Here is a 24,589-nt window from a genome sequence, read left to right on the forward strand (position 1 = left end):
TCACTAATACCACTTAACACACATACACACATATATTTACACTCAGGTTGGAGACACAATGTAAATAAGGTCACACAGAGGGATGTTATTTATTTATGGGGAATAGGTACAACAACATAAGTAAATACAATAAGGAATAACTACTCTTTTAAGAACAAGAAGATATCAATGTTACGTATCTAGCCTATCCACATTGCGTTCAGTGATGGAACCCCTCGGGGATGAGAGTACACTCTCAAGTCATATGGTATCTACGTTCGTCTCACGTCAAACGTGACGTCACCGATGTGGGAGGGGGATCAGCCTCCTCAACACATAAATAGCCAATGTCAGCGCGACGCGCGCACACACCCCCCTTTGAGAAAGCCGTGAGAACGGCGAAACATGTTAGGGAACTGGTGAGGAGTCAGGGAGCTCCTGTGTTTGTTAGGGCTTACTCTTAGTAGAGATATTAGTTTGGTATCTCCTTTACAATACTCATTATTTTTGGCGGTTCAGAACCGTTTAATTGAAACTAAGCTGTGTATGATGTATTCAGCCTAGACTTGTTTTAGAGCGATCTGGTGCTTGATAAATCACTGAGATTAGTTTGGTCGCCTTAACCGTGTATAGCCTCTGAGCCACATTTACTTATGAGGGTATTCTCATGTTGGTAACTACTTAGGGGTGAGCATTTATTTATACGTATCAGCAAAGGCTGTTGGTGGATGTAACATCAAATATAGGCAGACACAGTATGGAGTGAATTAAAACTAAATACTGGTGCATAGAGACGCTGATATTTTGCGCTCTAGATATCCATAAACTCCTTTCTGTCTGCACCTACCAATACATAGATACTAACGGTTTGTGCTATACTTAGTTAACCGAAACTGAATTGTATGATAGAAAGGATTCGAGTGTCATCCTTTATGTGACTGCTCTGATTGTATTGCATGCTACCAAAGCCTGTCACAAGTGTGGGAAAGCAATCTTGCTACAGCTGCTAATAACCAATGTGTATTGATCTCAGACATAGAGACAGCAGCAATATAAATAAACACACTATTTAGGGTGTCTCATCATAACTTACGTTATCCAACTATTTAACTCAATCCTTTATCTAATACTCGAGCTAATAGCCACCAATGTCTACCCTCATTTAATGACCAATCCCCTATCATTAGTGGAAGTGGGTTTTTTCAAGCGAAAAACTAATAGTAACTAACCACAATATTGCACTAAAGGTGGTTAATAAAGTGTTTTCATCCATGACGCCTCTAAACAACATGTGGAGATTATAAATCAATTCAATTGATGAATCAGATACCAACTCAAATAAATATTATTAACCTTATGTGATCTGATTTAATACATGCCAGCAGGTAACATGATACCCAAGTATGCACCAAGCACACTGATTGTATAATTGTATATTATCATATAATTGTATTTATAATTCAGAAGGGGCTCTGATCTCACATTTGAGCACTTCTGAAATATACAAGAATCTAAGAACGCCAAGACTGATATTGGGCCAACTAATTGCCCACCAGAGGAGTACACTTTATCTTTAATTGTGGTGCCATTCGATAATACTCCACTGAAACAGTGTTCATTTTCATTCAGAACGTGGAATATCCACACTCAGGTATCGCTACCTATAGCCTAACTTCTTACTCTGGTATAATTTCACATTTAGGTAATAATTTCAGTATCTCAATACCCTACTATGAGTTTTTTCATTTTAACCTGCACATCCCTGGATTTTAACTCTGTTTTTATGTGTTAAAAATTAAAAGTTATATTTTATTCAATCCGATGAGATCTCTCTAACCATTTGTTGCCTATGTTACATCTAGTCAAATTCGTGTCACATATGCCTACTAGGAGTGCTATTAGTGTATTCTGAGATGGGTCTTTAACCCATCACTTGTTTGTTCTGATTAATTAATACACAGCACCACTTACCCCGATCAATAGCCAAGGAGCCAATGAATATGATGAGGGTGTAGGCAGTTTAATTCAATAGGTAGTGCCACTGAACCCCCTCTTTCTTGATGTCACAGAACATGTTGGCATTCATGGTTCCCTCAATAAACTGTAGCTCCCCAGTGCCGGCAGCACTCATGCAGGCCCAGACCATGACACTCCCACCACCATGCTTGACTGTAGGCAAGACACACTTGTCTTTGTACTCCTCACCTGGTTGCCGCCACACATGCTTGACACCATCTGAACCAAATAAGTTTATTGTGGTCTCATCGGACCACAGGACATGGTTCCAGTAATCCATGTCCTTAGTAGTCTGCTTGTCTTCAGCAAACTGTTTGCGGGCTTTCGTGTGCATCATCTTTAGAAGAGGCTTCCTTCTGGGACAACAGTCATGCAGACCAATTTGATGCAGTGTGCGGCATATGGTCTGAGCACTGACAGGCTGACACCCCCCCCCCACCCCTTTAACCTCTGCAGCAATGCTGGCAGCACTCAAACGTCTATTTCCCAAAGACAACCTCTGGATATGACGCTGAGCACGTGCACTCAACTTCTTTGGTCGACCATGGCGAGGCCTGTTCTGAGTGGGACTTGTCCTGTGAAACCGCTGTATGGTCTTGCCCATCGTGCTGCAGCTCAGTTTCAGCGTCTTGGCAATCTTCTTATAGCCTAGGCCATCTATATGTAGTTCAAATGAATAAAGATGGATACAGCACCCACTACTCACTAGTGCACGGAGAGGGCTGACCAAGCCCAAACAATTCAAGTAGAAGAAGGCAGCCTCCAGCAGTGAGCAAAGTGACTTTTATTTTAAACACAGGTCAAATACAGCAACGTTTCGGGCTAACAATAAGCCCTTTCTCAAGCCTGACATAAATTGAATTTAAATAGACATATTGGCGCCAAACAATTGTGAAAAAATTGCACATATATCGCCCTCTAGTGGTGGACTTGAATATTGCATGTCAAAAATACATTTCTTACAATTACAAAGATCTATATGTAGAGCAACAATTCTCAGAGAGTTCTTTGCCATGAGGTGCCATGTTGAACTTCCAGTGACCAGTATGAGAGAGTGTGAGAGCGATAACATCAAATTTAACACACCTGCTCCCTGAGACCTTGTAACACTAACGAGTCACATGACACCGGGAGGGAAAATGGTTAATTGGGCCCAATTTGGACATTTCCACTTAGGGGTGTACTCACTTTTGTTGCCAACGGTTTAGACATTAATGGCTGTGTGCTGAGTTATTTGGAGGGGAAAGCAAATTTACAGTTATACAGTCTGTACACTCACTAATTTATATTGTAGCAAAGTGTCATTTCTTCAGTGTTGTCACATGAAAAGATATAATAAAATATTTACAAAAATGTGAGGGGTGTACTCACTTTTGTAAGATACTGTATACACAATTCACCTTGCTGATGACAGTTCATTGTATTCCAAGCAATTAGAGCAACATCCTTTAAAATAGACTGGACTTTAGATCTCTCCCATTCACCACTGTAAGATTGATTTTATAGCTTTTCTAGAGAAAATACTGCAGTATGCATGTTTCAAGTATAGAGGGCGGTTTCATCAGGCAAAAACAACTAAAACAAAATAAAGTAAATGAGCTATTGTAAACAATTTAATATATCCCAGCAGATACAAATTTGTCATTTGGAACACATATAAGGGACAGTAAACACCTTGAGATTTGACTGTCCCTTTAAAGGTGAGAAACTTACAGTGCAGTATCCTTGTTAAAGGAGCTACTGAAAACAATGTGCCCTCTGTAGCCAATACAGCAATTATTATATTCCCTAACTAAACAGGGATAACACACTATTTAAAGGGTTAAGAAACCCAAACATTTTCTTTTGTGATTCAGACAGAGAATACAATTTTAAAAACATTTCCTATTTACTTCTATTATCAAATTTGCTTCATTCCCATGGTATTCTTTGTTCAAGAGATACCTAGGTAGGCATCTGGAGCACTACATGGCAGGAAATAGTGCTGCCATCTAGTGCTCTTGCAAATGGATAACATTCTTGCAAAATTGCTGCCTGCACCAGAAATGGGCCGGCTACTAAGCTTATGTCCCTGCTTTTCAATAAAAGATACCAAGAGAACAAAAATGATAATAGAAGTAAATTTGAAAGTTGTTTAAAATGACATGCTCTATCTAAATCATTTCAGTTTTTCCTTGTGGTTAAATATACAAAATATCTAATCTTACAAAGATGTTTTTTATTCAGCACAAACAGCTTTAAATACATTGTTTCGTAACAGTAAGAAAACATTGTTTCATGATGACGATGATTTATCAAAGGTGTAATGGACAGGTTGCATAATGACACAAAAAATGAAATGTTTTAAGACAAAAGTTGAAGAACGCTACTGCCTAAAAACAACAGGTAATTTACCACATTCTAAAAATACTACATTATCTGGCCAATAACAGTGCTTTTAAATTCTTTGCCCAAATATTATTATTATTATAGAGAATATCTTCACTTTTGGTAGCACCATTAAAAGCTATTGTCAACTATTTCATAATCACTTAAATTAAGCTTCCAACCCTTTTTCACTGCTAGGGGAAATGTAACGCATTATCCAGCTTTGCGTTGAAGACCCCTTTGGCAAAAGAAGGGTTAATGTAGAGTTCAGTGCAATAATTACACTTTCATTTAAGATACTTTGCATTTATGGTTACAGCACATTAAATAAGTAAGGCTTGATAGATTTGTAGTGTTACATGGAGAAATGCTTTCAATTGTGTCAATGATATTTTTTAGGATGAAAGTGAAATGCATCTGATGGATTATTGTTTATAGTATTATGCCGACGACATGCTGTAATACAGATGGCAGCTTTAGTGTTGGGTAAATTCAGTCCATTAACCCTCTCTTATGGATACATCAGGTTCTAGCAGCTGTTGCTTTTTTAAGCACACCATCTTGATTCGATCTCGGATGTGTTCCGCTGTGGAGGCCATATCACTTGGGCTGCCAAAATACTGTTCTGTCCTGGAAAATAATAGTTAATTATTATTATTTATAAGTATTTATAGTTTAACTATAAAAAGTATGCTTTAACTAGTCCCCATGCACAGATTTACATTTCTGAATTTATACTTCCGGACTCTAAGGGTAAGTTGCTTAGCGATGGCAGCAAATTGTAAATATATATATATATATATATATATATATATATATATATATATATATATACATACATATATATTTATGTGTTAATATGTGTATATACAGTTTTGTTGCTTAGTGAAGCTTATTTCCAGGCAAAAAGCAATATTCAGTTAAGTTATGGTAGAGATAAAACTGTGAGATTAAATTTCTCCATTCCATTAAAGTAATAACCATAAAAATGATTGTATAGCCAATCAGCACATTTAGGCAATTACTGCCTTCCCATATAAGTCTGTATACATAGTAACCAATGCACCAAAGAACTTGGGGTACGATATACAAATTAGATATACAATACCTCACAGTTTTTGCTTCCATACTGTGTCTAACCACAGAATCCCCTTATGGGGTAGGTGCAGTAAAACAGAAACCATCTGTCAGGTGGGATGGGGACAGTTGATGGACATCCGTTTTCAGGTCCCTCCAGAATGAATTTGATTGGGCTCAAGTCTGGGCTGTGGCTGGGCCACTCAAGGACATTCACAGAGTTGTCCCTAAGGTACTCTTGTATTATCTTGGCTGTGTGCTTAGGGTCATTGTCCTGTTGGAAGGTGAACTTTCAGCTCAATCTGAGGTCTTTAGTGCTGTGGACCAGGTTTAAGGAGATCACTGTATTTTGCTGCGTTACTCGACCCTGACTAGTCCTCCCAGTGCCTACCACTGAAAAACATCCCCACCGCATGATGCTACTATCCTTTGAGATGGTATTGTGCAGGTGATGAGTGGTGAAGTTTCCTCCAGACATGATGCTTGGAATTGAGGCTAAACATCATATTGTTTCATCATACTAGATAATCTTGTTTCTCACAGTCTGCATGAGCTCTGCAGGAAGTTCCTTTGACCTCATGGCTTAGTTTTTGCTCTGATTTGCATTTTTAGACAAGTGTGTGCCTTTTCAAATCATTCCTAAATAATTGAAATTGCCATAGGTGAACTCCAATCAAAGTATTGAAACATGACACTGATGATACAGAGACATGGGATGCACCTAAGCTAAATTCCAAGTGTCATAGCAATGGGTCTGATTACTTAAGTCAATGTGATATTTCAGTTTTTTCTTTTTAATAAATCTGCAAAGTTATCAATCTGTTTTTTGCTTTGTCATTATAGGGTATGGAGTGTATATTGAAATGAAAAAAAAAATTATAATAATTTTAGCATAAGGCTGTAACATAACAAATGTGAAAGAAAATGAAGGGGTATGAATACTTTCTGAATGCACTGTATATATCAACTTATTAGTAATATTTGGCAGTACCCAGCACTCAAATTTTGCAGTAGCTCTTCACGATATACTTGAAATATATACTCTTAACAGGAAAATTACTAGGCTTTCCAGAGTGAAAACTGGATACATCAGCATCAGGTGTGTGTTTCATCAGGTGTATGTTTTATAAAGTAGTCAGTCATAAAATGAAGTAACATCCCCCTCCTACCTACTATAGAGTTATCAGTCTTATTTGAGTGTTTGACTACTTTGTGGTACACAATAGATTATTATTGGAAAAAACAAAAACTGATGGGAAATAAAATTCCAAAGAATCTGAATTAGCATGGTGCTGTGACAATGTACCAATGTGCTGTGACTGAAATCTCCTTAAATGTTTGAAACCCAGTACTGTAACAAATCAGATCATCTTTTTCAGCATAATGAAGAGATGATGAGGTAGAACTATTAACTCTGTCACAGAACCAGATCAACCAATTCAAGGAAGACTTCTTCATGGAAGTTTTATGCCAAGAGAACTTATCAGTCCTTGCACAATTCCGACAAAAGGACCCTAATTTAAGTTACCTACTCAGATTGTTACTTAGTTTTAACAATTAATAAGAACATAATAGCACAGAGAGCTACTTTGTCTTGATGTAAAGTTAATTATGGTGAGCTCCTACATCTTAGCTACCTGTCTAGCTGAAATAATAGCCAAAAACGTATTGTCTTATTCTTCTATGGGATGATTCCATCCAACACAGAAAAGCCACCACAGATTGAAGGACCAAAGTAAATTCCATGCATTAACAAAAGACTTATGTCTGGGCAGAAAAACAAACAAAAAAACCTGACAAATAAGGCACTTACAGGACCATCTGAGTACATTATCAAAATTTGATAATAAGAGTAAATTAGAAAGTTGCTTAAAATTGCATGCTCTATCTGAATCATGAAAGAAAAAATTTGGGTTTAGTAGCCCTTTAAGAATATAATGTACAGTAACAACATTCAGGTACTTCCATGCGAATGCATCTATGTAGAGAAGATATCACAAAATAGATAACAGGGAGAAGTCCAAAAATGGCAGCCCATTAATCAGTTTAATGCAGCCTGCTAGTTGTCGGTTTGATTTTTTTTTTTTGGCTCAGCACCTGCCCTAATCATACCTACAATCTGTTCAGAATGGAGAAAACTACATGACACCCAAAAAGCATTGCGCAAGTCAGTCAATAGCAGCGAAGAATGCCGCTTAAATCATTAGGAGGCTGGAAGCTCGTCATGCACAAATTATTTTTTGTTTTAATTCCCAGTTAACACCAATGCATATTTAGAATCAGTGTGAACCCCTCTGACGCCAATGATTTTTTTTATTTCAAAGGAAAATTAAACACTGAATAATATACAGGCATTTTTTTTACTTTAAGCCTATTGTCACTGGTGTTCAACAGGGCAAAAAAAATCATTGGTATTCATAAGGGTTAAAAATTGGTGTTCAGTAGGGTTAAAAATAAATAAAATGTCATTGGTGTTCAACAGGATTAAAAACTGTCATTAGTATTCAGCAGGGTTAAATACACAAAAATGCAATTTTTTAAATTACTTTAATCACCTCAAATGATTTGGTTTATATAACTAATATAATTTATTGCTCAGATACTTTTTGAAGAAATAAAAATTATATTTAAAAAATGATGCCTTTTTTTCAAGCGGCCCCCATAGGAGAAGATAACTTGGCCAGTTGCCCCGGGTAAATTGAGTTTGAGGCCCCTACTTTATAATCTTTCACATATCCCTTTACCCCCAAATCATAAGTTACAATTGTCTTTAATTGGTCCCTGTCAGCCAATTAACTATCACAAGCATGGCTTTAAGATCTGGATGAAGAAAGTGGATTTTAAATCAGTATGTCTGGATGTAGTGGATGAATAAAGGGGAGTCTGAGAGCCAGTCTTAATAGACGTAGGAACCAAAGATGCCCTAGTAAAAAAAAGTTTACAAATAGCTAAATTACCTTTATTTCGGCATATGAAATACATTATTTTGCTTGTGATATCCCTACCCACGCTGAAAGTTTCTAAAATTAAGGGGCCACTAAAGTCAAAATTAAATGTTCACAATTCAGATAAAGAATGAAATTAAAAACACAAAACCACAAAAAAGACTTTCCAATAACAAAATGTGCACATTCTTTTATATTCATACTTTCTAAGGCTCCACCTCATACTGTTCAAAAATGCACAGTATATATGTAAATGTATTTTGTGATTGGCTGATGGCTGTCATGTGATACAGTGAAATTTTCCATCAAATATGCTATTGCATTATCTTTTTATTGTGTATTTGTCAATTATTAAATTCTAGTGTATTTAGTAGTTCTTGACTTCCCTACAACCTCAACCAATTTTAATGAGTTGTGGTTTCAAATATCAAACACAGCTATTTCAATACAAAAACAAACCTAAAGAAATGTTATACATTTTATACTCTGCAGCAACAAGTCATTGAAAACAAATTAAGGGAAATTTTACAGTGCAATGTTCCTTTAAGGCTTTACATTTCCTTTAAAAAAGCTGCTCATCTATGAAAGGTAAGCTGTGGTGATTTCCAAAATATGCATCTAAATCCACTGTAAAATATGCAGTGCTTTCATAGTCAGCTAGAGACTTTGAGTATGCCTCTGAAATCTGATGTAGGAAACTGAATTTGGCTGATGTCCAACAGTTTTCAACAAAGTGATTGCTTTATGATACACTCATTCCAGTCTGTGATGAGATTAACTTTAAAGGTCTAATTAAATTCAAAGTGAACTGTACCATCCACTAGGATAATGGTTACTTCAACAATTTAGGAGAGAGTCTCATGCTGGAATGCCAAACATCTAGAAAGTTGTTGAGTAAACTTCCATTTGGTATAATGAATTACAAATCACCAAAGACAACTTTTCTAGGAGGTTCATCCAAGCACTCACAGATAAGTATAACAATAAATTGATATATAAAAAAGTCCACGTAAAGTATACACTCAAGATGATTTCTGGTTCTTCAAGACTTGTTGTTATAAATAGCTAGATTCAATGTATCCCTCAAAAGAAAAATGCAGTGCTTAATAGTGATCATATATATCTCAAAATAACAAGAGTATTGCAGTATTAAGTAATACCTTTTTATTGGACTAACATTATATAGTTAAAGACAAACTTTTTAATTTCCTCTCTTCCTCAGGTCTGAAGCAATGAGAAAACACAAGGCTCATCCCCTCCTTGTGACGTTCACACATTTGCGTAGTTCTGGAACTATACAAACACATATGACATCACAAGGAGGAACCGAGACAATTCACGGCAGACTATCACACAGAGAGACACTGCAGAGAGGTTTGATGAAAAAGACATGGCAAAATCTTTTATTTCATGCAATGCACACAATAAGAATACCAAACCAGATACGAATTTTCTTTCTGATAGGAGTGTGATCAGGTAAATGCTCTGATGAATGCTTGTCAAGGTGGTCAGCCCAAAGAGCTGTTACACAAACTGAAAATGGTAATTTACCATAATTATTGTGAGACCAATGAAGTGCAGATACAAAACATATCAGTACTTATTCTGTGTATATATATATATATATATATATATATATATATATATATATATATATATATATATACATACAGTATATATACAGTATATATTCTTTTAAATCAATGGCACACATACCTACAAAGGAAACTGTTAGCATGTTAACTCCATGTTGAATGTGCATAGAATCTGTAATTAAAGGTGGCCAGACTTGTTATTTTCTAGTGACATGTCTCTCTGATAGAATGAATTACTTTGTACACAAGAGTTGTGCATCATTTTTAGCACCTATGTTGAACTAGTTTTCTATGCTAATTTTGTTTGCCATTTTTCATTTGCTAATGGTGTGCACCAATTTTTAAGAGTGATTCTGAGCATCACTTTTTATGTAACAGTACCTTGTCATATTTGTGTGTGTAGATACATATTTTTGCATGCAACTAGTTTATTTTTTCGGATTCAGCGTGTGTCAAGTTGTTTTTTCCCCTGCACAATTTCCAGGTTAGTCATACCACATAGAGGCTATATTTGATCTCCTTTGGGGAGTTTAGTTATTTTTTTTATCTTCAGTTGCAAGTATTTCTATCTTTGTCAGCCCGCATAAATCTGTATGACAGTTGATACTGCCCTTCACATCATAGTCTGGGAAAGTGGACAATATTTATTTTCTTTGTCTCAATTTCAGCTTTACCACTCTTCCTACAGTAATTGTCTATGTGGCAAGTCTATAAATTACAGAGCTACAGCAATTAATCAAACATTGTTGTTTTTTTATAACTGTCTGTCCATTAGGAAGCAGAATGCTGCCAATAAGGCATGCAAGACCACATTCTGTTTAAAAAAAACAAAGGCAAACAAAAGCAAAATTAATTAAAAAAACAAACATACCCATCGGGATAAATTACAGGCACTGTTAGTCTATCCAGCAAAGTTTTCCCAACAGCTTCAATTTCATCAAACTGTTCAAAATCTATGACAGATTCCGAAAGTTCCGGACATTCTTGTAAAACCTAAAGAAAGAAAGGTAAAATAAAATACATCACTAAGAACAATGTAAGTAAAATAAATTAATATGTAAAGCATTTGATGAGTTTAAGTTTCCAAACCTAGAGTAATTTCTGCACTGATTATGTAAGGATCGGGTGTCTTCTAAATCTTTAAAAAAGCATAATTAAATGGTTCCTGTAGTGAAAATGGGTTCAAACTAACCAGGGTCAGGAAATCTGAATTAAGGTATGAAGAGAGACATTTAACCTCTTATATGTGCATGATGAGCCCTTATCTTAAGGGTCTCCCTTCTAATCAAGATTCTGGTGGCCCAGCACTGCAAATGGGGAAAGGAGACTGCAGTCTAATTTCCTATAGCTGTCTCCTTTCTGCAGTCCTTGTGATGTCACCACATGTGCACATCACAAGAGGGTGCGGCTGCCTACTAAATTAGGTAGTTAGAGACACTATGTGGCCTCATTTGAAAGAGGAGAGTCTGATCTTTCTAATAATGGCGAACATTCCCATGTAAGCTGTAGTGTTTAAAAGTGCATACACAGCGCTAACATCCAAACAGATACAAGCTCCCAAAGTGAGACCCCTAAAAACTCAAAAAATTGAATGTAAATATAGAAAGAGGGAGCACCAGCTATAGGCTAAAATATCAGATTAACAGAAAAACATTAAAATATATTTATTACATTCACATAAACTAGGGTACCCTATGTACATATAACAATTCGATTGAAAACAATTAAAAAATAGTTAAAAACAACAGAGTAAGTGCCCCTCAGGAGAGAGGGGAATACCAAAACATATAAACACAAAAAAATGTGAATTAAAAGTCCCAAATTATATAAAAAATCTTAATAAGTGATGATATCCTTAACAAATGTCCTGTGTAACAGATCAGGTGCCCTTGTGAATACAATTAATCCTTTGTGTTTGATGGGGTATCCAAGAAATAAAAAATCCAAATAAAGATGGTTGTCAAAAATATATATGATAAAAATAAAAATTGGAGAGAAGTGAATCAAGTGAAAAAAGTGAATAACAAATCCAATAGGATCCAAAAATTGCAGTACCTGTGAAAAACAAAAATCATATAGTGCAATAACGCTAATATGAATATAAACTTAATTTAAAATAGGCTTACCCTATATGTAAACTCGAGCAGTGACTTCTTATAACATGTATATCAACGCGTTTCGGCCCCAAAGCTGGGCCTTTCTCAAGATTTTTCGCAGGTACTGCAATTTTTGGATCCTATTGGATTTCGTATTCACTTTTTCACTTGATTCACTTCTCTCCAATTTTTATTTTTATCATATTTTTGACAACCATCTTTATTTGGATTTTTGATTTCTTGGATACCCCATCATACACAAAGGATTAATTGGATTCACAAGGGCACCCGATCTGTTACACAGAACATTTGTTAAGGATATCATCACTTATTAAGACTTTTTATATCATTTGGGACTTTTAATACACATGTTTTTGTGTTTATATGTTTTGGTATTCCCCTCTCTCCTGAGGGGCACTTACTCAATTGTTTTTAACTATTTTTCAATTGTTTTCAATTGAATTGTTATATGTACATAGTGTACCCTAGTTTATGTGTATGCAATAAATGTATTTTAATATTTTTCTGTTAATCTGATACTTTAGCCTATAGCTGGCGCTCCCTCTTTCTATACTTATATTCCCATGTAAGCTGCAGGTGTTCAAGGTAAAAACTGTGACTTCTTGCAGCAGCATTTAAAAATGCTGTTTTAACCTGAGAGGGACTCCCTGTTTGGGCTAGAGAGACAAGTGACCTCTCATTTGAAAGGGCAGATTTTCTCTTTTAAATGCAAATGATCACCATTAAAAATAGTCACTTGCCCCCTAGAAACAATATGATTTCTAGTGGTGTGGGAAGGGGGCTACTATTGAGCCCATAGTATCTCCCCCTATGATTTAGATGGTTATGAGACCCCCTCATATAAAAAAGGAAATCCCCTCTTTCAAATGAGGGCTCACACACACATCTAATTTTCAGATGATCACCAGAGTGATTGCCATAGTAATAACAATCACCTGTATACTCAGTACATTAGGCTATAAAAGGGATGCTTGCACCCTAAACTATGCACTACAATGGGGCAAGTGAACTGTTTTTTTAAAGGCTCTTTCAAAGGAGGGGCCACATAACAATGACAAATGCCTCTCAAAATTGGTTCTATATTTTGGCTGTGATGTTTTTTAACCCTTTCAATACTAAGCTTTTTTCACACCCTTGAGCTAAGCCAATTTTGAGCTTTTTGGGGGCTTTGATGCTTGTTAACCCTTTCACTGCTGTAGCTTTTTATGCTACTTAAACACTATTTTAAGTAAAATTTCAATGACTGAACCACAAAAATGATATATTGTTTTTTTTTAAGCAGACACAGCAGATTCAGAATAAAATATATTTATATTTCATGGCATTTGAGATAGCTGTGACAAATAAAATAGTTTATTTTTGTTAAAAATGTTCTAAATATTGAAAATGGCCAAGTGACCACTGTTACTGTGATCACCTCTCCGAAACCGCTTATGGGACAGAACTGAAATTTTGTTTATAGAGTTATCTAAGACTAACCTTCAGAGAAGTTGATACGTCATGTGGTTTGGCAGCCATTTTGAATTGTTCAAAAATGCTTAACAATATTTTTAAATGAATAATAAAACAAAAAAAGTTTTACAAAAATGCTTTATTTTTGCCATGTTTATTGACAGCTATGGTGAGGACTATTGTGCATAATATGGAGGCTGTATATCATATGATCTGGCAGCCATTTTGTTTTACGTGAAAATTTCGAAAATCTATTTTCTCGGCAACCGCTTATGTTAGAACTGTGAAACTTGCTGTATAACCTTATATTGTGACCTAGAGTCACAGTTGTTAATGTTAAAGGAATTGGTCCCAAGCTGTGGCAGCCATATTGGTTTATGCGAAATTTTCTATAATGTGTTTTATTTGCAACCGCTTATGTTAAAGATGTGAAATTTGCTGTATAACCATATATTGGGACCTAGAGTTACATCTGTTCATGTTGAAAGTATTAGTCATATCATGTGGCAGCCATCTTGAAAAACGCAAACATTTAGAAAATGTGTTTTCTTTCCAACTGCTTATGTTAGAACTGTAAAAACTTGCTTTATAGCTTTATATTGTGACTTAGCTGCTTGTATGCCATTGCAAAGGCGATGCACTTGGCCACCTCTATTGCTGCTTGCAGCTATATTTATTAGGTGGCCATGCAACGAAGTTGCAGGGCAACCTATTGTTATTGTCAGGATTATTAGGTGGCCAAGCAACGTAGTTGCTGGACAACCTACTGTTATTGTCAGGATTATTAGGTGGCCGAGCAACGTAGTTGCTGGACAACCTATTGTTATTGTCAGGTCCGGGCACCTAATAGTTCAGGTAAACCTTACCCTAGAACTAAACACCCCAGCTGGCCAAAAAGCCAGACACAAGGGATATGAATGCATATCCAGAGAATCCGGATAGTGAGAAAAACTCGAAAGCCCCGACCAAAGGAAGGAACCACCCCTAGCTAAAGTCCAACGCTCCAAGGAGCAAGGCTGGAAGTCGTATGAAGATAATTCTCAGAGCCTCAGGACAACCAAGTGATACCTCGAGGTAAAAAAAATCCCCTGCCCAGCCATCTATGACTGAAGACTATAAGGACTGAAACAATCCTTCCGGCCTCACAGACCCACAGGTCTTCTCGAATGCTTAGTTGAACATGAAAAACAATGATAACCTGAGCACTCGGCGCTTCTACAGAACCAGTCGAGAACAGCGCCACGTATCTGAAAAGCCGCAAGACCAAACGAACCCGACAGGACCAGCCATCACCTAGGATCCTAACTGGCAAGCTGCATAAATTCTCCCTCATAGGGGAAAATAAGAAAACAGACATTTTTAACATAGGACTAACATGGTTCCCAAAGGAAACAAAAACAAATAAACGACATCCCATCAGATATAAAAAAAATAAGGCAACCCGGAGGTTCACGCCCAAAAGACACAGGCCTACCCGCAGAACCAGCCAAATGGAGCCCTATCTTTCAAAAACTGGGAAAGATCTAAAAAAAATGACAATCAGGAGTCTACTTCATCCCCACATGTCTAATGAGGTGCACCATTCGAATTAGCAGACTGAAAATCCCCGTATCTGGTAAAGATAGGATCATTCAATAACTGAAAAACATGTCTGAGCAATATGCGAAGGCGCCCAATCCTGTAACGAAAGGCACAACACTCAGGGACAGTAACACCCGTGGGGAACTGTAGAGGCCCCCCCCAAGGCGGAAGGCCCGGGACAATAGGGCGTGAGCACATTCTCAAAGAAACATCTGGACTCTGCAGACGAACAATCACCAACAATATGTGGAAGTGAAAATGTGCTGCAACCTCCTGGGGGAACACGCCACCCTGCATGGAGGAATTAGAAACTGGGTTACCCGCATGTGTAGAAATATGAATTGGTAGGGAACTCGCCTCTCAGAGGACAGGACCCCCAGAGGAGGATGGCTCAGCAGTCCCTTGATTCCCCCGAGCCCGAGGAAGCAGGCGCTCTGAAATGGCATACGGAACAAAACTGGTTACCATGTGTCAACGAGGCCAATCCGGATTCGTCACCGGACACAGAACCTGAAATCAAAATAATCTTGGTATCAGAATCCTCTGTAACTGAATCTGAAACGAGCACAATCTCACCATCTGTGTGCCCCATAACTGAATAGAGGAAATATCAATATGGACTAAAGTATGAAAACAAAAACGGCACCTGACACCCACAATGGCTGGGGCACTCACCACCTCCTATGACCAGACCCCTGCGGACTAAAATATCTCATTCGCCACATGGTCAGGAATGCGGAAATGGAACTTAACCATACCCGAACACAAGGTGAACCAAATAATCCAAAAAAGCGCGCCCAACCAAAAAGCTGCGTTACTTCCAAAGGCCTCAAAGTTCCAACCACGAGCCCATAAACATCACACATAAGCAGGTTGAATCACATAACAAGCATGATTATAAACCCCCCTCAGGAGATATTAACCCTCGATTCCAAGATACTAACAGAGACCCACTGAGACCCTTATGTCATATAGTTAGACCAGCAAAGGTGTGCAACCTCTCAGGAAAACATTCACATTACCATACATTGACGATAAAGTAAAATGAAACGATCTTACCGGAATCAACACCGTGGAACAGGAACACGGCCTTTCAAGTGTGACGAATAGTAGCATCGCCTCCGCCATGGACTTGAGAGAAGAAAGTAGGAAGTGGAGCGAAGTTCGACAACGCTGATTGCTTGAGGAGCTGTTAATATAAGTCGGGATGGTTTTGCAGAAAGACTCTCCCTGCTTCTCCGGACTCTAACTTTCATCCAAGCCCTCACTGAGAGACTAACAGAACTACTTAAAACTTCTGTCCCATGCCGAAGAGTACTACCCTCCATAAGAGACAAAAAAACAAAATTTAAAAAATGACACATCTCTGCCAACCTCCTGGGACAAAAGGCAAAGAATGACTGGAGGATGAGGGGAGTAGGAGGAGTATTTAAGCTTTTGGCTGGGGTGTCTTTGCCTCCTCCTGGTGGCCAGGTTCTTATTTCCCAAAAGTAATGAATGCAGCTGTGGACTCTTTCCATTTAAGAAGAAAAATGTGTTTTCTTTCCATCTGCTTATGTTAGAACTGTAAAAACTTGCTTTATAGTGTGACTTAGCTGCTTTTATGCCATTGCAAAGGTGATGCACTTGGCCACCTCTATTGCTGCTTACAGCTATATATTTTTTTGTATCCTTTAATGAAGGAGCAGCAATGCTTTACTGTAAACTAGCTGAACACATCGGTAAAGTAAATAAGAGCTATATTTGTGCAGCCACCAATTAGCTGCTAGTTCCCAGCTCCTGAGCCTACCTAAGTATAGTTTTTAAAAAACAATACCAAGAGAACAAAGCAAATTAGATAATAGAAGTAAATTGGAAAGTTGTTTAAAATTGTATGCTCTATTTGAATCATGAAACCATTTTTTAGGGTGTTTCATGTTCCTTTACGGTTAATATTTGCTCTAGGGTAGGAATCGCCCTCCTACCCGACACCTCCCACTCCTGATCCCTACCAAACGTAATTTCGGTAGTGTAGGGAAACCCTCCTCACTCTCCCACCTCCGTGATGCCTCCCCCAAACAGCTATATAACCCTCTCCCATCCCACTGTGAGCCAGTCAGTAAAAAATATTTTTATATTTTAATTGTTATCATTTATTTTATATATATATATATATATATATATATATATATATTTATTTTTTTTTCCCAGTAGTATAGGGTTTACCCTCACCCTCCTCATCTCTCACTCCAAGAGATACATAGATGCAGTGTAGGGACCCATTTCCCCCTACAAACCATATTTTTCTAAAGGCATCCCTCCCTCAAACCCTTTTTTGCTGTAGAGTAGGTGTCTGCCCACCCGCCTCCCTCCTTCCCTCCCATACGTCCCACAAGAACCAACAGAAGATTGTTATAGACAGTGTCACTGTAACGATGGGTGATCTGACTTCATTTGATAAGGGAGCACAACCAGTGCTACCTTACCATATGAAGGTAGATACTTTCTTCCCCAGGTTGCGGCTTCTGCTGTCTAAGTTGACAATGGGGACCGCAACATGAACTTCTGTGCTGGATGTAGGTAAGTCGTCAACACAGTACACTGAGCTAAACTACTGGATGATGTACTACCTATCTCCATTTGGCAGAATGAGTGAAATAGCGGGTGGCCATATTATGGCAATAACTATTACTATATACAGTGGCAAGAAAAACTATGTGAACCCTTTGGAATTAGTTGGTTTTCTGTATGAATAAAATGTAATCTCATCTTCATCACAAGTAAAGACAGATTGTGCTTAAGCTACCAACACACTATTATAATCTTTCATGTCTTTATTGAACACATCCCATTAAACATTCACAGGGCTGTGGAAAAAGTAAGTGAACACTTGGATTTAATAGCTAGGTGATCCCCTTTGGCAGCAATAACTTCAACCAAGGGTTTCCGTTAGCTGCGGATTAAGCCTGCACAACGTTCAGGAGGAATTTTGGACAACTCTTCCTTACAGAACTGCTTCAGCTCAGCCATGTTCTAAGTATGTCTGGTGTGAGCATCTCTATGGGGTTAAGGTCTGGGCTCTGACATGGCCGCTCCAAAAGGCAGGTTTTCTTTTTTTCAAGCCATTCTGTAGTGGATTCACTTCGATGTTTAGGATCATTGCCCTGCTGCATCACCCAGCTTCTACTGAGCTTCATTTTTCCCTTGATGATGGCAAGCAGCCCCAAATCATGATGTTCCCTCCACTGCACTTAACCGTTAAGATGATGTTTTCATGTTGGTATGCGGTGCACTTTTTACCCCATACATAGTCCTGCATGTTCTTCCTAAACAACTAAACCTTAGTTTCATCAGTACACAAAACATTTTCCCAGTAGCATTGTGAAGTGTCAAGGTGGTCTTTAGCAAACTACAGGCGCACAGCAATGTTTTTTTGCAAACGCAGCGGCTTTCCTTGTGGTGTCCTGCTATGGACACCATGCCTGTTCAATGCTTTCTGTATAGTAGACTCATGAACAGAGATGTTAACCAATGATTTCTTCAAGTTTTTAGCTGTCGCTCTAGGGTTCTTTTTTACCCCATTGAGAATTGTGCGGTGTGCTTTTTGAGTCATCTTGAGTGGACAGCCACTTCTAGGGAGAGTAGCCACAGTACTGAACTGTCTCTATTTATAGACAATTTGTGGCCAGTGGACAGACGAATAGACACCAGGTTTGCCAATTTCCAAATCTATTTAACTTTGGATGAAGTAATTAGCCTAGAGTTTCACATACTTTTTCCAACCTATACTGTGAATATTTGTACAAGAACAATACAATAATTTGTGTGTTATTAGTTCAAACAGATTGTGTTTGTTGATTAACGTAAAACAGATTTCTTGCCACTATATATTTTATACTGAACTTTAAAGGACCATTAAATACAGCAGGACCGTATAATCAACAAATCTAAAAGAAAAAGACAATGCAATAGTACTTCCTCAGTAGATTTGTTTCTAATAAATGTCAAAGATTGCTTAAAGAGACAGTAAAGTCATAATTAGAGATTCATGATTGAGACAGAGACTACAATTTTAAACACCTTTCCAATTGACTTCTATTATTTAATTTGCTTCATTCTCTTGTTATACTTTGCTGAAAGGTTTATCTAGGTATGCTCAGGAGCAGCAAAGAACCTAGGTTCTAGCTGCTGATTTGTGGCTGCATATATATATATATATATATATATATATATATATATATATATATATATATATATATATATACCAATTGTCACTGGCTCACCCATGTGTTCAGTTAGAAACCAGTAGTGCACTGCTGCTACTTCATCAAATAAAACCAAGAGAATGAAACAAATTTGATAATAGAAGTAAACTGGAAAGTTGTTTACAATTGTATGTTCTACCTTAATCATGAAAAATTTTTTTGGGTTTCATGTCCCTTTAATTTCTCTGCCCACTGAATAATGTGACAGCCATTAGCAAAATAGACTCATATACGCACACACTGCGAATTATTGCACATGCTCAGTGGGAGATGGTGTCTCAGAAAGTGAGCACATAAACTGATAATGGAAATAAACTGGAAATGTGTTTAAAATCACATGCTTAATCTGAATCACAAAAGTTTAATTTTAGTATCCCTTTAATTCTGAAAGTTGTTGTGAATGTGCTTTTGACCTTATGTTTGCCCAGTGAATGCTAATGACTCCACTCTCAATATAAAAAATCAGACCATGAATAAATGTTAAACCTATAATGGATATTTATGCTGATTTAATTGCTGACACTATACTGGGGCCAAATAGCTATGAATAGTACATCTGAATAGTATTTATTGTACAAACAAAGCATTTAAAAATCAATACAATTTATATTTAAATATATTCCAAGGACTAAGTGAAAGATCAAAACACATTTAAATACTTTCCCATTGCAAACTACAGCACTGTATTGACAGTTTGCACATATTAACAAGAAACATTTGACAAAGAATCTAAGTGACCTTTAAATGAATAGCATTACTTGGTACAGGCCATATGCAAATAAATCTAACCTTTTCTGCATTTGAGTGAAAGGCAAGAGCCATTTCCAGTCGGTGAACTCTCTCTTCTGAGGTTATCGTAAACTGTTTCCATACTCTGTTAAGTTTTGGAAGAGTTTCCCCCGATGACCTAGACGTGCATCTCAGAGACTGACACAATACAACTGTGGCTTGCAGTAACTGTCGGCCATAATCATATGTACTCTGAAATGAACAAATCAAAGAGATAGAAAATTACCCATTTTCAAGAATAAATGGAAAGGTCAAATAGCTTGGTTTGCACAATACTTATATGTCCCTGCTATTTTCCCAGTGGAACGCATAATATATGTTGCTAGAACTATAACTTCTTTCTAAAATAAAAAACATTTATTGAACTACTTATAAACATGAATATTTGATTATTATAACTTATGTGAATGCTAACCTTATTGTCCTTAAGAGAAACCCTCCGATGGCCAAGAACAGTTGTAGTTTCTACATCACCAATACCTAATAGTTCTCAGCACTGCAAGGTCAAGCTAATGGTCAACACACCATAAAAAGCACACTGGTCAATATTAATGGGAATGTAATGGTCACCTTTTGAAATAAAGATCAGATATCTTCAGAGATATTTTGGTCAACATACCATGCCAACTGAGAAGTTTTGATAAAACTATTTGTTAATACTCAATGGAAGAGATAAAAAAATATGCTTACCTGATAAATTCATTTATTTCATTATGGCGAGAGTTCATGAGTCATCACATGGGAATTCCCCTCATGACCACTAGGAGGCAGCAAAATACACCCTTAAACCCCTCCAACTTCTCATGATCCTCAGACATACATATAGCCAAATATATGAGGAAACCTTTTATGTTTACCTGAAAAATTAATTTCTTTCATGGTGGTGAGAAGTCCATGAGTCATTACTTCAGGGAATTCCACACCTGGTTCCTAGGAGGAGGATTCCCAAAACTACAAGAGCCCTTAAAAACCCTCCCACCTCACTGGTAAACCAGTCTGATGTATAGCCAAGTAAGGGAAAGAAGAAAGGTAGGAAAGGACAAAGCTGGGGAAATGAGGTGCAAACTCACCACCATGAACGAAATTAATTTATAAGGTAAGCATAAATAATGTTTTCTTTCATAAATGTGGTGAGAGTCCACGAGTCATAATTCCTTGGAACAAATAACAAAGCTATGGAGTCCACAATTTGGGTGAGACAAAAAAGTACAAATAAAATGTATATAAAATATCCATTTATTTTGCCCAAAATAGCATGCTAAAACAAATGTTTTGTAACAAGGTGTCCCCTGACTATGATGTACCTCATATCAAATGTACCTGCTAATAACCTGCAGGCTATGTAAGTGCAATAAGTAACCACTTACCTGACAAGCACCCACACTCTACTGTGCTTACCAGCTTCAGTAGAAAACTACACCCAGCAGAGGATCTAAATGTGGAATATGTTGACAACCCAACACGAGGAGGCTGAGGGATAGGCCCCAGCAACACCTGTGGCATTCTTGTGACTAACTCCTCACTGAGAGTGAATATGTCACTACCGAATACTCCAATCTCTCCTCTGTCCAAAGTAGCAGCCCTGGGGAAAAATGGTTTTCAAATTGGTCTGAGTACCCCTCTCAACAAAAAATGGAGCCCCTGGAGGCAAAGATAAGATTGGCTTACCATTGAGGTGGGAGGGTTTAATTGTTCTTGGAGTTTTGGGAATCTTTGCCTTCTCCAGGCGGTTAGGAGTGGAATTCCCAGAAGAAATAACTCATGGACTATCACCACCTTTATGATAGAAAACAGAAAAGCAGGAAAGATAAAGTGGGGCAAAAGAAGTAACGCCGTCACCTGAACAAAAATAAAGGGTGAGGCTCGTGGACTCTTCTTTCATCAGATGGTTAGGGTCCAGAAGTCATCACATGTGAAAATCTATACCTAAGCAGTGAAGTTCACAATATCACCATAACATAGGGGGGTGACTACTTCTGGTGGGGTGTGTTAACATGGCCACTGGTTTGCAAAGCACTGGACAAGTTCTTGGCCTTTGTTACTCGCTTCTCTACTTGCCATCTGCATCACCCTTGGCAATATTAGTGCCAAGATTCTTATCAGGTTCAAGATTAAGCACCTCTTGGTGCTGTGAAGTCATATAGCTTAAGTAATTTGTGAAGGAATATCATGTGCACCAAGTGGCACATCTCCTTTGGCATTGAAAACATAGAGTCTAATAAGGTAAGCTCTTACCCAGTACACTTGGTAAGTAAGGTAAGCAGACTTACCAAGTACGCCTTTTTGGAATACAAATAGGGTGATCAGGTGTGACCAGATACCCTTCGACTATGAACAATAGAACATTTTTAACCGAGCTTGGAACCTTCTAGTTTTGGGCGTCCATTTTTTCACTTATTCATATATACATACACTCTAGTTTTTCTAACTGTTATGGCATACACTAACTATGTGTTTAACTTGCCTTCAGAATGTTTATACCAGTTCTGCTACTTGGGTTTACGCCCAATTCCATACCTAAAAATGTGGCAGTGTATTGGTATGATCACCAGTCTAATATAGACATGATATTGCCTGAATATTGTCCTTATCTGTATTGACTGCACTAACTATGTGCTTAACTTTAGAAGGCGGGTTCAGTAAAAAATCAAGGTGTGGGAGTAACTGTTTCCCTTACATGCATCCAGCCTTTTTCTTAGTCTATCTAACAGACAGAATTAGCGAATAGGCTTTACGTGGCAAAAGGGATGATGCCCTGCATTAGAAATCTGTGGTGGCAGTAAGGTCACATCACATTGGAGAGTAAACCGGAAGTGGTTTGGGATTCGAACCGTTACAGATTCCTAATGCTCAGAGGGGTATGATTAATTTTCAATTGTTTGTTCAGTTGTTGAATATTTGCATAATTAATTGTACATGTTATTTAAGCATGGTTTTGTTTCTCTTTTGCACTGTCTGAGGAAGGGGCTTGCGACCCCGAAACGTCACAGTAGTGTTATAAAAAATAAAAAGTTGTTTGCTTTGATTCAAAATCCAATGAGTGCCGCTTCCCTATCACATCGTTTGTGGGTTCTTTGGAGATATATATATATATATATATATATATATATACACACATATATATAAATATTTTTTTTAATTGTACGTGTCGACACTTTATTATTGATGTATGCAAGTATTAATTACATTATAATGATGTTTTGTTCCTATTTATACTAGGTAAGTATTATTCATGACTACGGGTTAATACCTGAAACGCGTCAGGGACGTCATCGGGCCCAGGTTGTAGCCGTTACACTTTTTAAACTGAGCAGTCAGCTGTTTGGTAAGATTGCCTTTTTTCCTTGGTGTGCTAACCATCTTTTAAACTTATTTTGACTAATAAAGAAGCTCTTTTTAATACTCTAGATGTGGTGCCGGTATGGGTTTTTTCTGTACGATATAATTGGACTTTCATTAAGGTACCTATAGGGCACACACGGAGTATTACTTATACAAGGGGGATTAGCTTGAATCCTACTTGGATACCAGGAGCCCGGATATACAATACACTACTTGAAGTGTTCAGAAGGCTGGAGACAGAATGAGACATTGAACTACAATTGTTCGTATAGTGAGGAGTCAGCGTGAGGAGTCAGCGTGAATGGTTCTAAATCCCACAGTAAGTGACTTTCATTTTTTTTTCCCCAATGTATCTTTTTATTGTTTTCAAACAAATTTAAGAAAAAGAAATAGAAATATGTCTTGTACAGTATACAAATGTATCATTAGACAGATATTAACAGCAAACTGGATCAACAGAAAACGTTACAGAAACAATAAGATAATGGACAGTTGACCATTTAATTTAGATCTAAGCATTTATGTTGGATTCATGCACCCTGCTCCCAAAGGAATATCACATCAGCAATAAAATTTTGCTTACCTATGTACGTATAATGTATTTTTTCAAGTTCAAGTACATGTTTCACTTCTTTAACCCACATTCCGTATGTTGGTATTTCTGCTTTTTTCCAAAACCTTGGTATCAGGCGCCTAGCGCAATTAAGCATGACATGTAGTAATTTTTTCCAATACAAACAAGCCACAACTGGGAAGTTATTTAATAGGATCAAGCTAGGGGAAAGATCCAAGGACACACCTAGTATCTTGCTAACTTGTGCGTTTATACTGTGCCAGTATGGATTAATATGAGGGCACTTCCACCATATATGAGAGAGGGAAGAGGAGTTGGGAAAAATACTATGTAGCCTATGTGGGGTAAGGTACCACCTGGAAAGCAACTTAAAATTTGTTTCTACCAAAGTTAATGATAGGGACGACTTTTTAGTTTCAATAAAAATACGGTCCCATTGCGCATCTGTCAACGTTGTATCCAGCTCCCTCTCCCACTTAGTGATATATGCAGGCCTCTTGACGGGAAAGGG

General features: G+C 37.4%; 1 protein-coding gene across 1 annotated transcript in view; it reads right to left on the reverse strand.

Annotated features, from left to right (window-relative positions):
* Positions 1–2,761: 2,761 nt before the first annotated feature.
* Positions 2,762–24,589, reverse strand: part of SESTD1 (SEC14 and spectrin domain containing 1) — a 404,487-nt gene continuing 382,659 nt past the window's right edge. Inside the window, exons 16-18 of the mRNA XM_053698514.1 lie at positions 20,163–20,354; positions 10,851–10,972; positions 2,762–4,992 (exon numbers count right to left, since the gene is read on the reverse strand). Coding sequence (XP_053554489.1) covers positions 4,863–4,992; positions 10,851–10,972; positions 20,163–20,354 — 444 coding nt within the window. The 3' untranslated portion in view covers positions 2,762–4,862. The remainder of the gene's footprint in view (positions 4,993–10,850; positions 10,973–20,162; positions 20,355–24,589) is intronic.

Source organism: Bombina bombina, chromosome 1 (genome assembly GCF_027579735.1).
Source record: "Bombina bombina isolate aBomBom1 chromosome 1, aBomBom1.pri, whole genome shotgun sequence".
Lineage (NCBI taxonomy): Eukaryota > Metazoa > Chordata > Amphibia > Anura > Bombinatoridae > Bombina > Bombina bombina.